Raw genomic sequence first — 14,919 nt, 5'->3', positions numbered from 1 at the left:
TGGAGAATCACTGAGAAGAGTAGCCCGGGTTCCATTAGTGCAAGGGGTCTGATATGACCTTTGGGAACCCAGAGTCAGGCTAAGGGTAGAACTTGAGGATGATCCTGGGAAATAGTACTAATACAATCATTTTTATTAAGCACTTACTATTTGTGAAGCCCTTTACTGAGGGCCGGGGTAGGTACAGTGTAACCAGATTGCCAAAGTCCATGTCATAACATGCGGCTCTACAGTTGGAGATGGAGTAAAATCCTCATATTTACAGACGAGGGAACTGAGGCACAGAGAAGTTATGTGACTTGCTCAAAAGTGGACAGCATCCAGTGGCGGAACCTAGATTAGAACCTTAGGATTCCTGACAGCCAACCCCTCTCTTTCACCAACTCATGCTTCTTCTCACCATCTAGTTGTCACTCATTCTCTTACAGAGGTACCAGGCCTGATAGAATTTACTTTCCGTTCTCTATCTATTTCTGCATCTAGAATAAGTGCCCCCTGCTTTGTAACACAGGAAAAAGATGAATGTTTCTACAAAACATGTATAATATCTGCATTATTCCTATTTTATCTAAAGGATCTAAGTGACTGGGTCTTAATCTTTAACCTTATAGACCCTCAAAATCACAGCCTCGTCTCCCCTATTCCTGATTTTCTCTCACAACCAATTCTTCACTCTTGATTTTCACACTTTGCTTTGTAAACACTTCATTTGCTTATAGTTTTCTTTTTAAATGGGATTGGTTAAATTCTTACTACGTGCCGGGCACTCATATAGATGCGAGCTTATCAGATGAGATGCAGACCCTGTAGCACATGTAGGTCACAGTCTTAATCTTCATTTTACAGATGAGATCACTGAGGCACAGAGAACTTACGTGATTCATCCAAGGTTACAGAGCAGACATGAAGTGGAGATAGGATTAGAACCCAGGTCCCCTGATTCTCAGGCTCTGTGCTCTATCCATCAGGCCTTGATGCTTCTCAGTGGTTCTTAGTGAATCTTATGTCTCTACAAGGCTTCTCTAAGTCACGGTTTTATAGAGTCAAAAGTATGTCTGTGTCATTACTTTTTCCAGCCACAGATGAAAAGTTTCTGAAGGAGATGGTTTGTGTCTTCTGGTGTCCAGGGCTGAAGGCAATTTGCCGGTTATTTAGAGCTTTCTAATTCTGGTAATGAATAATGTCTATAGTAATAATAATAATAATGTTGGTATTTGTTAAGCACTATGTGCAGAGTATTCTTTTAAACGCTGGGGTAGATACAGGGTAATCAGGTTGTCCCATGTGAGGCTTACAGTTAATCCCCATTTTACAGATGAGGTAACTGAGGCAGGGAGAAGTGAAGTGACTTACCCACAGTCACATAGCTGACAAGTGGCAGAGCCGAGATTCGAACCCCTGACCTCTGACTCCCAAGCGCGGGCTCTTTCCCCTGAGCCATGCTGCTTGTCTGAGCTGAGCTGTTTATGATCCAACCAATATCCCCCTGAAATGCCCTGCTGCTGTCAAGGAGAATAACAGGAAAGGTGTCTTCATGGTTTGGTTGTGGTTCCATCCAGGATTTTCTGAAACTTTTGAAGTTTTATTATGTTGGTATTTGTTAAGCACTTACTATGTGCAGAGCACTGTTCTAAGCCCTGGGTCAGATACAGGGTAATCAGTTTGTCCCACGTGAGGCTCACAGATTATTCCCATTTTACAGAGGAGGTAACTGAGGCACAGAGAAGTTAAGTGACTTTCCCACAGTCACACAGCTGACAAGTGGCAGAGCCGGGAGTCGAACCCATGACCTCTGATTCCAAAGCCCACGCTCTTTTCACTGAGCCACACTGCTTCTCCAAATTACTGGACTGGACTGTCTTGAATTCAATCAACCCTTTCCTGGGAATTACATCCTCTTCTCTGACTAATGATTTTCAAAGTTTTCCATGCATTCAGAAAACTCATTCCTTTTAAGTATCAATATATGACTATTTCATGATTATGAGCTATTGATTGTCAGAACGCAAAGAAACGCACCTGTAGTTCATAGTGGCGTGTAAATAAGATAGGAAATTTAATATTCTGGCCCTGGCTCTCGTCTTTAAAAATTCTTTCCCATTGACCTTGCCTCTATTTCCACATTTAGAAGTTTATATTGCATTACTCACCTCAAATGTGTTTGGAAAAGACTTGTGATATCATGTCTCTTTCTTCACAGGTTATCTGAGCAAGAGCATTCCTTTAGGGAACGGTGTGTACATTATGGATTTTCTAATCAATTTTCATCTGAAAACTGTCACCATTCAACAACATATATGTGTAAGCAAAGTGCAATATATATGCAATGTCAACTAGAAATTCCATGATTAAATATTTTCATTTAAGAGATTTTCTATAATGCCACAAAACACCACTGATTGTCTCTTGGAATGTATACCGTGCAGCTTCGTGTGAGGTTCCGGGGATTACTGTTATAAATTGTTGAGGTAAAGAGAAATAATGACAGAAGAATGACTGAGTTAACCTACCAAACTGCACACAATTAATTGGGTGTTATCTCCAGCTGATAAGGTAGATTTCTACATGACTATCATTTATTCATGCATTCTTTATGTAAAGTCTTATCATATCAGCATGACTGTAATAAACTGAAAACATGGAAATTCCTAATTACAATTTGTTCTTTACAAATAAAATTGAGTACATTTCATCAACTTCAATCTGAGAGCGAAAGAAAATTGAAAATATTTCTCCATCTGTGGGTCAAAATAGCAACTTAAAATTAAGTCACTCAGGAGAAGCAGGATTGCCGAGTGGACAGAGCATTAGCCTGGGAGTCAGAGGACCTGGGTTCTAATTGCAGCCCCGCCACTTGTCTGCTGCGTGATCTTGGGCAAGCCACTTAACTTCTCTGTGCCTCAGTTACTTCATCTGTAAAATGGTCATTCATTCACTCAGTCATATTTATTAAGAGCATACGGTGTGCAGAGCACTGTACTAAGCACTTGGGAGAGTACAAAACAATAAACAGACACATTCCCTTCCCACAAGACTGTGAGCCATCTGTGCGGCATGGACTCTGTCCATCCTGATGATCTTGTATCTACCCCAGCTCTTACTAGAGTGGCTGGCACATAGTTGGTGCTTAACACACACCACTATAAAAGAAATGAACAATAAGACAAATGGCCCCATTCAGGAAATTCCTGCCCTTTCCCTCATGAGGCCACATTCAATACTTTGGGAAGAGTGGTAATTCCATCTCCCTGGACCAGAAGTGGCACTCAAACTTCTATAGGACTGTCAGGTCCAAACCTACCCCAGAAGACAGCCAGTTTCAGGAGGTGTGAGACCAACTAATTCTCTTCCCCTCTTCAAAACCCTACTTAAAGCTCACCTCCTCCAAGAGGTCTTACCAGACTGCACTGAGCTCCCCTTCTCCCTCTACTTCCTCTGCTTCCCCTCTACCCCCCCCCATCTCTCCTCAGCTAAGCCCTCTCTTCCCCTCTTTCCCTCTGCTCCTCCCCCTCTCCCTTCCCCTCCTCTCAGCACTGTACTCCTCCGCTCAACTGTATATATTTTCATTACCCTATTTATTTTGTTAATGAGATGTACATCACCTTGATTCTATTTATTTGCTATTGTTTTAATGAGATGTTCATCCCCTTGATTCTATTTATTGCTATTGTTTTTGTCTGTCTCCCCTGATTAGACTGTAAGCCCGTCAAAGGGCAGGGACTGTCTCTATCTGTTACCGATTTGTATATTCCAAGTGCTTAGTACAGTGCTCTGTACATAGTAAGCGCTCAATAAATACTACTGAATGAATAAACCAGCTTCACCTAAAAACCATACCTTGCCGTACATTTGATGACAGGATTGCCAGCAAGATCCTGGACTGTGGCTAGCTACCAGCCACTTCCCTCCTCTGGATGTGATGTATAAGAAGAATAGATGACAGCAGAATAGCTGAACGGAGGCTGAACTGGCAACTCCAAAGCAGCACCTGCAAGTCATACGAGCAGAATAACAACAAAGTACTAAAGCACAGCCTCAAACAACGAGAGAAGAATGGACTGTTGGAAGCCCAAGAAAGTGGAAAGATCAGCCTGGTGGGTGGAAATTGCAAAAGGGTTTGCTCCCCTACTGCAAAGTGGCCAACTCAAAAACAGGCACATGTTTTGCAAGCGACAAACACATAGTCATAGAAAGGAAATCTATTTACATTACTTTCCTTCTGCACGATGACCACTCTGAATGGCATCCATTCTGATGACAGGACCAGCCCGTGGAACTGACTCACAATAAGGAGAGTTATGCCAACATTCAGGATGCCTGGACAGGCTCCAATAATCTGTGACTGGAGATTTGGTTCTGGTATTAGCCATACAAAAAGCACACACACATAGCCACCACTCAACTAAAGAGAGATCGCGCTCTGCAGGCACAGAGCACACACCCCGCCCAGAGAACTCAAAAATAGTGATGCCGTAATAGAGAAAGTGCCTTGCAAATACCAGAAATAAGAATCCATTAATGGTCCTGATCCAGAAAACAGCAATTCTGTGTACTGCTTACTGGAAAATAATAAACAGATGTTGTGATGCAGCATCGACTACTGGATTCAAGCAAAGGCCTGGAATCAGAAGGACCTGCGTTCTAATCCCAGCTCCACCACTTGTCTGCTGTGAGACCTTGAGCAAGTCACTTCACTTCCTTGAATCTCAGTTACCTCGGGTGTAAAATGGGGATTCAGCCCAATAGCCCTATGTGGGAAGCGGACTGTGTCCGACCTGATTAACTTGTATCTACTCCATCTGTTAGGGCAGGGTGTGGCCTACAGTAAACACTTAAGGGATGCCATTAAAATAATAATGGTGGGAAATGATGGGATCTAGACCTAAAACTCAAAATGGTATCATAGAACCTGCCCCTTCTAAACATCTCCCGTAAGACAATTGTTATCAAGCCAGTAGTTCAGAGAGATAAAAAAAAACATTAAAGCATTGAGGAAATACAGTAGATAAAATACACTTCAAACCAGTTGCAGTGTGAGGGCTTCCTGTGTGTTCCTTTTGGAGGTTTGTGCAATGAAGTTTTGTTCCACCCTCAGCTCGTTCTGAACAATTGTTACTGAGTCACCAGACCTGCAGTGTTTCTCACTGAGTTTCTCCCTGGGCGATATGGAGCTGGTTGGGTCCCTCATCATCTCATCTACCTCTCTGTCTCCAGGTCCTGACTCCTATGCTAAAGACCCTGGAAAATCTCTTCTCAGAGCAGGTATTTTCCATTTTTGCAATTTACCTCCCTAGTCTGACAAAAGAAGGAAAATATCTAACTTGAAAGGCCGATAGAATATATGCAAGTTTTTTCCACACTTGTCTATTACGGAATTAGAAAATGTGTTGTTAGGATGCACTGTTTAGGATTGTTTGGGATTGATGTCATTAAGGACTTTGAACTAGATGCATTTAGCATAAAGGCATCTATCCTACTGCTAACCTGGATAGTATGCATTATGAAAAATGTAATTTTTAGCAAGGGCATGTATTTCCAGTTCCTAAAAATTCTCTGCTTAAGCTCTCTCCTACATTTTTCTATTCCTTGACTCCTAATCTGTTTTCATAATCCACAAGTGAATCAGTGCTGGCTTCAATTTATTCCCCAAACCAGAACCCCTATCAATTAATCAAGGGTATTTATCGAGCCCTTACTGTCTGCAAAGCATTATTCTAAATGCTTGCTGTACAGTACAGCAGAGTTGGTAGACATGTTCCCAGCCCACAGTGATCTTACAGTCTAGAGGGGGAGACAGACATTGACATAAATCAATAAATTACGGATATGTACGTATGTGCTGTGGAGCTGAGGGTTTGAGCCATTCAATCATATTCATATGATTGAGCCATTCAATCATATTTATTGAGCACCTACTGTGTGCAGAGCACTGTGGTAAACACTTGGAAAGTACAATTCAGGAAGAAATAGAGATGATCTCTGCCAACAACGGGTCACAGTCTAGATTTAAGTGCATATAAACCCCAAACCAACGCCACCAGTGACACTTCATTATTCATTTCTATATTTCCTCAGCACTTGTGTATATTTGCATATTCACAGTTATCCATGCAATTAATTTTTCTCATCACTTTATAGTAAATATTTTAAGTTATTTCCCCATAAGGGGGTGAAAACTTTGCATGGGGCTGTGATTCCTTTTTCTGTTGTAATTTCCCAAGGGTTTAGTGTTACATCCAGTGAGTACCCAGTATGTCTTATTCTGACCTTCTTTGTGGGGAACAGCTAAGGAGAAGTGTTAGCTCCAGACTAATTTTGGATTACCCCTTGCCTCGTAAGGGGGTTACTGTGCCTTAAGAGAATAAAAGAATATTGAGAAAATTTCACACAGTACATGGCGGTTTCTTGGAAATGCCATTTTTGCATCACCTCTTACAGAATTGATTTCGTTCTTTGACGTGGAAACTCCCAAAGATGTATTAATAATAACAATAATAATTGTGATATGTGTTAAGTGCTGACTATGTGCCAGGCACTGTACTAAATGCTTAAGATGGATGCAAGCAAATCAGTTGGACACAGTCCCTGGCCCACGTGGGACTCACAGTCTAAATCCCAATTTTAAAGATGAAGTAACAGAGGCACAGAGAAGTGAAATGACTAGCCCAAGGTCATGCAGCAGACAACTGTTATAAGTGGTTGGATTTACCAGTGATTAACCAATTGATTAGGGGTAGTTTATTGAGGGGTTACTATGCTCAGAATACTGTACTGAGCCGAAGGGAGAGTAAAATACAAAATAATTAGCAGACCAGGTTCCCTACCTTAATAAGCATGCATCTCAGTCAAGTTTATTGAGTGCTACTAGGCACAGCACACTGTTTTAAGCACTGGGGAAGACTTGAAAGACATGGTAGTTGGTATAACAGAGTTGGACAAACATTCCTACCCAAAGTGAGGTCTAAAGGGGAAGAGAGATATTAATGTGAACACGAGAACTATGGTTATGCCACATAATCTCATTTAATGAGCACTGTGTGCAAAGCGCTGTACTAAGTGCTGGGTAGAGTACGATATAAAACAGTAGGAAGACACGTTACCTGTGCACAATGAGCTTAGAGACTAGAGGGGGATACAGGCATTAGAATAATTTACAGATATGTACAGAAGTTCTGTGCGGGGTGAGGGACAGGTGAGGGAAGGGTGCAGATTCGAGAAGGGAGTGGGAGAAGAAGAAATGAGGGCTTAATCAGGGGGAAGGCCTCTTGGAGGGGATATGTTTATAGTAAGTCTTTGAAGGTGGGTAGAGTGAGAGAGATTGTTGGATATGAAGGGGGGTGGGGGGTGGATATTCCAGTCAAGAGGAAGCTTATGGGTGAGGAGAAAGTGGCGAGATAGATGGGACTCAGGAACGGTGAGTTGGTTGGCATCAGAGGAACAGAGTGTTTTGGGGGTTATAAGAGGAAAGCAGTAGGTAAGGTAGGAAAGGTTAAGGTGATCAAATGCTTTAAATCCTACAGTGAGGCATTTTTCATTGATGCAGAGGTGGGATGGGCAACCATTGGAGGGTCTTGTGGAGTGGGACCATGTGGATTGAACCATTTTGTGGAAAAGTCATCAGGGAGGCAGAATGAAGTGTGCATTGGAGTGTGGAGAGACAGGAGGCAGGAAGATCAGCAAGGAAGCTGGAGCAGTAATCAGGGCAGTACAGGATAAGTGTCTGGATTAAGGTGGTCACAGTTAGGATGGAGAGGAGTGTAGCGATTGAATACATGGGTTGAATAAGAGACATAAGGGTCGAGGATAACGTCGAGGTTGTGGGTTTACGAGACAGGAAAGATGGTGGTTCAACTCGAGGGCAAGTTCCATGTCTGCTGTTTTTCACTTTTTGAGTATCCTATACTATACACATTGCGATGACTGTGATCTTAAAGTATTTTTCTAAGTCGGGATTGCATTTGAAAATAATATACTATACTAAGCTCTGTATTAAGCATTTGGGAGGGTACTATACTATATAAGGAGCATACAGTCTAAAAGAAGAGATAAGTCATTGAAATAAAGTACTGGAAAAGCAGGGTGGTCTAGTGGATAGAGCACATGCCTGGAAGTCAGAAGAACCTGGGTTCTAATACCAGCTCCACCAGAGGTCTGTTGTGTGACCTCGGGCAAGTCATTTAACTTCTCTGTGCCTCAGTTACTTCATCAGTAAAATGGCGACTAAGACTATGAGCCCTATGTGGTATGGGGACTGTCCCAGCTGATTATCTTCTAACTACACCAGTACTTAGGACGATGTCTGACAGAAAGTAAGCGTTCAACAAATACCATAAAAAAATGTACATAAGTGCTGCGAGGATGAGGGTGAGTAAATATCAAGTGCTTAGAGGTTACAGATCCCATTTCATAGGCAACAAGAAGGGAGAGGATTTAGAGCAGATAAGGGCTTCATCGTGCAAGGTGTCTTGGAGGAGATGTGATTTTAATAGGCTTTGAAGCGGGGGCGAGTGATGTTCTGTGGTATATAAAATGGAAGGGAGTTTCGGTGCAGAGATAAGATACGGGCAAGGATTTGCAGCAAGACTTTGTGCTGTATAGTGAGCACTTTGGAGTTAGATGAGCGAATTATGTGGGCTAAATTGCAAGGGGAAATCAATGAGGTAAGATAGGAGCAGGGCAAAGTGTTGGAGTGCTTTAAAGCCAATGTAAGGAGTTTCTGTTTAAATTGGAGGTAGTGGGGTGAAAACTGGGGGTTCTGGATGAGGGGGGAGAAATGAAGTGAATGATTTTTAGAAAAAATGATCTGGGCCGAAGAGTGAAGTATGAACTGGAGTGGGGAAAGACGAGAGGCAGCAGGGTCGGCACTTGGATGAGAGGGATTAGTCGGGGATGATGCCAAGTTTAGATGGTGGAAGACAGGGAAGATGGTGGTCCACCTACTGATAATGGGCAGAACAGGTCGGGGACAGAGTGTGTGTAGAAGATGTGGTCTGTTTTGGACATGTTAAGGTTGAGGTGCTTGGACAGCCAATTAGAGATGCAGATGATCATACTCAGACAATGACAAGACTGTCAGGATTTCTTCAAGCTTGCTGTCAGGGTGCAACACATTTAACCTGCCTCTTAGATTTTTGTATTTGATCCCCCACACATACTCCCCAAGGTTATTTCATATCTTTGAGCATCTGTCTTTTGCAGAGACGGATGAGCAGAATATAGCCCATGTAATAAAAATAATAATAATCATCATCATCATGGTATTTGTTAAGTGCTTACTATATATCAGGCACTCTTCTAAGTGCTGGGGTAGATACAAGGGACAATGGTCCCTGTTCCATATGGGGCTCACAGTTTTAATCCCCATTTTAAAGATGAGGGAACTGAGGCACAGAGAAGTTAAGTGACTTCCCCAAGGTCACACAGCAGTCACGTGGTGGAGCTGGCATTAGAACCCTTGACTTTCTGATTCCCAGGTCCGTGCTCTATCCACTAGGCCATGCTGCTTCCGGGGAAATGAAGCCATCTCAGGAGTTGAAGAGTTGATGTAACATGTGAAGAAAGGAGGTATAGCACATGGCAAAACTTATGAGAATGGTAATAAATGTGTATTTATTAGGTGTTTTCTATGTTCCAAGCCCCCTGCCATTCACAAGGATAGTTCTTGTCCCACATGGGGCTACCAGTCTAAATTGGGAGATCTATTCAACACATTCAATCCCCATTTTAGAGATGAGGATACTGAGACACGGAGAAGTAAAGTGATTCACCCAGGTTTACACAGCTTGCAAGTGGTGGAGCTGTAGTGGGAATTCAGGTCTATTGACTCGAAGTCCCGTGCTCTTCACACTAAGACATACCACAAGAACTTTAACCCTTGATCTATATTTTCCTGGTGTCTCGGTGACACTGAATTTAGCATGCTATTGATTTCATTGGACATAGTGAATGAAAAGCATGGACAGGGGAATGATTTTAAAAGACACTCAAAGTGGTAGTTGGTCTTAAAAAATGTTTTTGGCTAGTGGCTTCCTGGAAAATCAGGGACTTCCTCAATGGCATAAGATTCCAAGAACAACCCTTCGCTGGATTTGCAACAATATGTATTGATAAGCAGCAAGGCATAGTGGATAGAGCAGGGGCCTGGCAGTCGGAAGGTCATGGATTCTAATCCTGCCTCCGCCACTTGTCTGCCGTGTGACCCTGGGCAAAATGCTTTACTTCTCTGTGCCTTAGTTACCTCATCTGTAATTGGAGATTGAAACTGTGAGCCGCATTTTGGGACAGGGACTGCATCCAACCCGATTTGCTGGTATCCACCTCAGGACTTTCATTTTCATTCCATCGCACTTATTGAGCACCTACTGTGTGCAAAGCATTGTACTAAGTACTTGGAAAGTACAATTCAGCAACAAATAGAAACAATCCCTGCCCACAATGGGCTCAAAGTCTAGAGAAGGAGGCAGACATCAAATCAAGTAAACAGGCAGGACTTACTACAGTGCCTGGAACATAGTGTTTAATAAATACCACAATTCTTAGTATCTGCCCCTAATAATCGAGTGAGGGAGTCCTTAGTCCTTGAAGGGGATATGTCAGTGAGCCCTAAATAATAACAACTTGACTGCGGAAGGAGAGTGGGGAAGAAAAGAAGGAGATCCAGGTCGGTGAAAATCTGTAGTACCTAAGGGGTGATGTCTGCCATTTCTGGCCCATGAAGAAGTGTGGCACATTCTTCCTCTCCATCTGTTTACTCTGTCCCTTTCCCTCTTTGCCAGATTCCATGTCTACTCCCTGGCGGTTCCTGGCTGGGACTCTGGGGGTCCTGGCCCTGGCCCTCATGGTAACCGTGCTAGCACTGGGGGTCCTCATGGCAAAACGTAAGTAACATCCGGATGAACCAAAACAATGATCTACTCCAGAACAAGTCAATGAAATGGCTATTTTCCCCTATGAAATAGCAGAGAGATGATACAGTTTATCCACTCTGTCCTGCTTCTATTTTAATTATGCTTTTAGGAATAATCATAACTGATAATACTCTTGGTAATGTCTTTAGAGTCTTCTTACCAAGGACCTGAGAGCTCTTTTGCAGTTCCCAACATCACATCCCCAAGAGGTAGGTGGTACGATCTTTTCTTTTCTCATTTTCAACCTGCAGGAAAACAAGTTTGTCAATTGAACCCACATTTCTGATCCTTGGCCAGATTTCTTACAACAATTGGTAAAAGCAAGCAAATCTCTTTGAAAAGATTCTCTCTGCCTCACATGTGAAGCAAACATTGCACTAGTGAAGCCAACTCCAAATGAGCCTAGGCAACCAATGCCTCTATGCTTCTTCTGGTCCCAGGATTGACACCCATTCCTAATGTGGAGGCAAGAAGCTGAAGGGAAGGAGATCTAAATGTTGTGGGTGTGTAACAAGATAGGTACAAAATAATCTGGAAGGAAATCCTGGACATGCATCCTCCTTTTCTGTCAGATCTGTCCAAATGTTTAGTAACCCATCATCAAAAGTATCATTTTCGAAAAAGGACCAATAAACACAACAATTATGAATTCACCATTATGAAAAATGCATGTCTGTAAGTCAGAAGCCATGATTTCACATGTCGATTTCGGCACTGGTTTTCAATGCTTTCTTGGGCCAGTTAATACTATTATGCCTCTGTTTCCTCATGTGTCTAGTGGGGATAATAATCCCTTCCCCTCCTCTGCTTTGCAGGGATTTTGCCAGGACCAAACTGAAATGAAAAGCTTGGAAATATGGACTGGCTATAAAATTGCAAAATGGAATTACCTGACTAATTTTCTCTTTTCTATCTATCTATCAGTATGCTATTCTGGCTCTTGCCCAGAGAACTGGATCTGGAACAGAGAGAACTGTTATTATATTTCTACACAAGTCAAGACTTGGCCAGAGAGTCAAACTGCTTGTCAAAGTATGAATTCCAGTCTCCTGAAGATAGACGACAGGGAGGAGTTGCAAGTGCGTTCTCTCATATTTGAAATTCTGATAGTTGTTCTGGGGGGTAAATAATGGAAATCTAGACAGTGTATTGGAATAGCAACATGACATTTTCAATTTTTGACACTTCTGATTCTTCCACTGAGGGACGGATTTACATTGAGCTCACTGAGAAGTTTAAGACACCTCTGAGTGAGAAAGAACATGGGGTAGTGCATAGGTTATGGGCCTGGAAGTCAGAAGGTCAGGGATTCTAATCCTGGCACCACCACTCAACTTCTCTGTTATCTTGGGAAAGTCACTTCACTTCTCTGTTCCTCAGTTACCTCATCTGTAAAATGGGGATTGAGAATGTGAGCCTCAACCCATGCTCTAACCAGTAAGCATACTGCTTCTCAGTGATTGTGAATGGAATTGATATCTTTATAAAGGATATTTATGACATAATTTTGTACAGCCAAAATATGTATCATTGCTTTTTCTAGTTATGCATGGAAAATTCCATAAGGAGATAGTTTGTATCTTAGAGTGTCCAAGGTAGAAGGCAATTTGATGGTCATTTAGAACTTTCTAATTCTGGTAATAAATATTGTTTATTCATCAATCAATATCCCCCGAAATGCCCAGATGCCATCAAAGAGAATAACAGGAAATAAAAGACCTCCGGCTTGGGAATCAGAGGACGTGGGTTCTAATCTCGACTCTGCCACTTGTCTGTGGTGTGACCATGGGCAAGTCACTTTACTTCTCTGTGCCTCAGTTACCTCATCTGGAAAATGGAGATTAAAAGCGTGAGCCCCACATGGGACAACCTGATTACCCTGTAGCCACCGCAGCACTTAGAACAGTGCTTGGCACATAGTAAACGTTTAACAAATACCATCACCATCATCACATCTTCACGGTTTTGCTGTGGTTCCACCCAGGATTTTCTGAAACTTCTGGCGTCTTATTATTGGATTGGACTGTCTCTGAGCAACTCTAGTGGACCTTGGCTGTGGGAGGATGGTTCTGGTCTCTCCCATGACCTGTAAGTTTATCTCCTTTGTGGTGGGATGTAACTGGCTCTGCCCTATGGGCCGTTCTACCAGTTGAAGAAAGGAGAAGTCCAGGACCCTAAATTCAGAATTCAGGGACTTTTATATGAATGGAGCAGCATAACAACCTGAGTCCAACTCTGCACTTCCCATTTGTGTCAGAAAAGAGAAGACTATGTTTCTGTGTAAAACCAGCTATAAGAGAGGATGCACCTTTCCTCCCTGAGTTTCTCTCATTTCCTGGGACATGAGTAATTGAGCAACATCTTGTCCATCCACTCACTGTATTTTAGTGATTATCTGAGAGAACACGTGAGAAAATGGACTTCTCCAGGCCCTCATTACAAATTCAGGGACATTTTAGTTTTTCGTTGCATAGACCACTCACCACCAATTATATGACTTTAACTTACAAGAAGATTTCAGTGTTGTTTAATTAGTTTAGACCAGGACCTCTAACCCTGCTAACAAATGTCTGCCTTTTGCATCATCTTATAAAAGTGAACATGAATCCAATCAACTCTTTTCTGGGATTCACTTGCCTTCTTCAGTGATTAATGATTTTCTAAGCTTCCCATGGATTCAGGAAACTCATTCCTTTTAATTTTCCAAATATGACCCTGTTTCATAAATATGAGCTACTTACTGTCAGAAAACAGAGAAAAGTACCCGTAGCTCATGGTGCTAAGGCAATAAGATTGGGAATTCAATATTCTGACTTCCTCTCTTGTCTTCTTTATGAAGCTTCTTTAAGAAGCAGCATGGCTCAGTGGAAAGAGTACGGGCTTTGGAGTCAGAGGTCATGGGTTCGAATCCCTGCTCGGCCACTTGTCAGCTGTGTGACTTTGGGCAAGTCACTTAACTTCTTGGTGCCTCACTTACCTCATCTGTAAAATGGGGATTAAGACTGTGAGCCCCACGTGGGACAACCTGATTCCCCTGTGTCTACCCCAGCGCTTAGAACAGTGCTCGGCACATAGTAAGCGCTTAACAAATACCAACATTATTATTATTCTTTACAAATTCCTTCCTGCTGGTTTTGTCTCCATTTCTACATTTAGATGGTTATATAGCTTTACTCGGGTCAAATGTATTTAAAAGGGGCTTATAGATATGATGTCTCTTTCTTCACAGGTTATCTGTGCAAGACCAGTTCTCTAGAGGAAGCTGTATGTATTATGGATTGAAAGATAAATTCTCATCTGAAAAGTGTTCCCATGAAACATTTTATATTTGTGAGCTGAAAGCTATATGGGATTAAAAATGCTTAACTAGAAATGATGTAATTAAACGTTCTCATTTAAGGATTTCCTCTGGTGTTTCTTGGAATGTATATAGTGTAGAATCATATGTAGGTCATTGGTTATTAGTGTACAGGGATGAGAGAAAGAAAACTATTCACAAGGAGGAACAACTGTATCAAATCACCCACAGTTGGAGTTATTGTCCACCTGCGAGCTCTCACTGAAAGGCTGTCATCTGTAATTTTATTCAAGTAGAATTTATGTAAATTTACATAATCTCAATATCATTATAATAAACAGGAAAGTGGACACACTTCATTAAAGTTCATTTGTTTTTTGCACATAATACTAAATAATAGGCAAGAATACGATAATAATTATGATCATGAATAGTATTTGCTAAGTGCTTACTATGCATCAAGCACTAGCTAAAAACTGAGGTAGATACAAGATAATTAGGTTGGGCATATTCTCAGTCTCCAATGGGGCTCACAGTCCAAGTATTCAATCCCTTTTTTACAGATGAGGAAACTGAGACCCAGAGAAGGTAAGTGGCTTACCCAAATTCCCACAACTGATAGGAGGTTAGAAGACAGGTCCTCTGACCACCCAGGCTTGGATTCTTTCCACTTGGTGATGCTGCTACCTTAGAAGATCAGGTACATTTATGAAC

The 14,919-nt window shown here is 42.0% G+C and overlaps 1 protein-coding gene across 1 annotated transcript; it reads left to right on the top strand.

Moving 5' to 3' along the window:
* Positions 1 to 5,165: 5,165 nt before the first annotated feature.
* On the top strand, positions 5,166 to 13,615 carry LOC103166094 (natural killer cells antigen CD94-like). Its single transcript, XM_029081848.2, has 5 exons — positions 5,166 to 5,262; positions 10,776 to 10,877; positions 11,057 to 11,116; positions 11,832 to 11,986; positions 12,892 to 13,615. The coding sequence occupies exons 1-5, from the start codon at positions 5,166 to 5,168 to the stop codon at positions 12,997 to 12,999; spliced, it is 522 nt and encodes a 173-aa protein (XP_028937681.2). The 3' UTR covers positions 13,000 to 13,615.
* The last annotated feature ends 1,304 nt before the right edge of the window (positions 13,616 to 14,919 follow it).

Source organism: Ornithorhynchus anatinus, chromosome 17, assembly GCF_004115215.2.
Source record: "Ornithorhynchus anatinus isolate Pmale09 chromosome 17, mOrnAna1.pri.v4, whole genome shotgun sequence".
Taxonomy (NCBI): Eukaryota; Metazoa; Chordata; class Mammalia; order Monotremata; family Ornithorhynchidae; genus Ornithorhynchus; species Ornithorhynchus anatinus.
The sequence above is the reverse complement of the archived record's forward strand: the minus strand, read 5'-3'. Positions and strand labels throughout refer to the sequence as shown.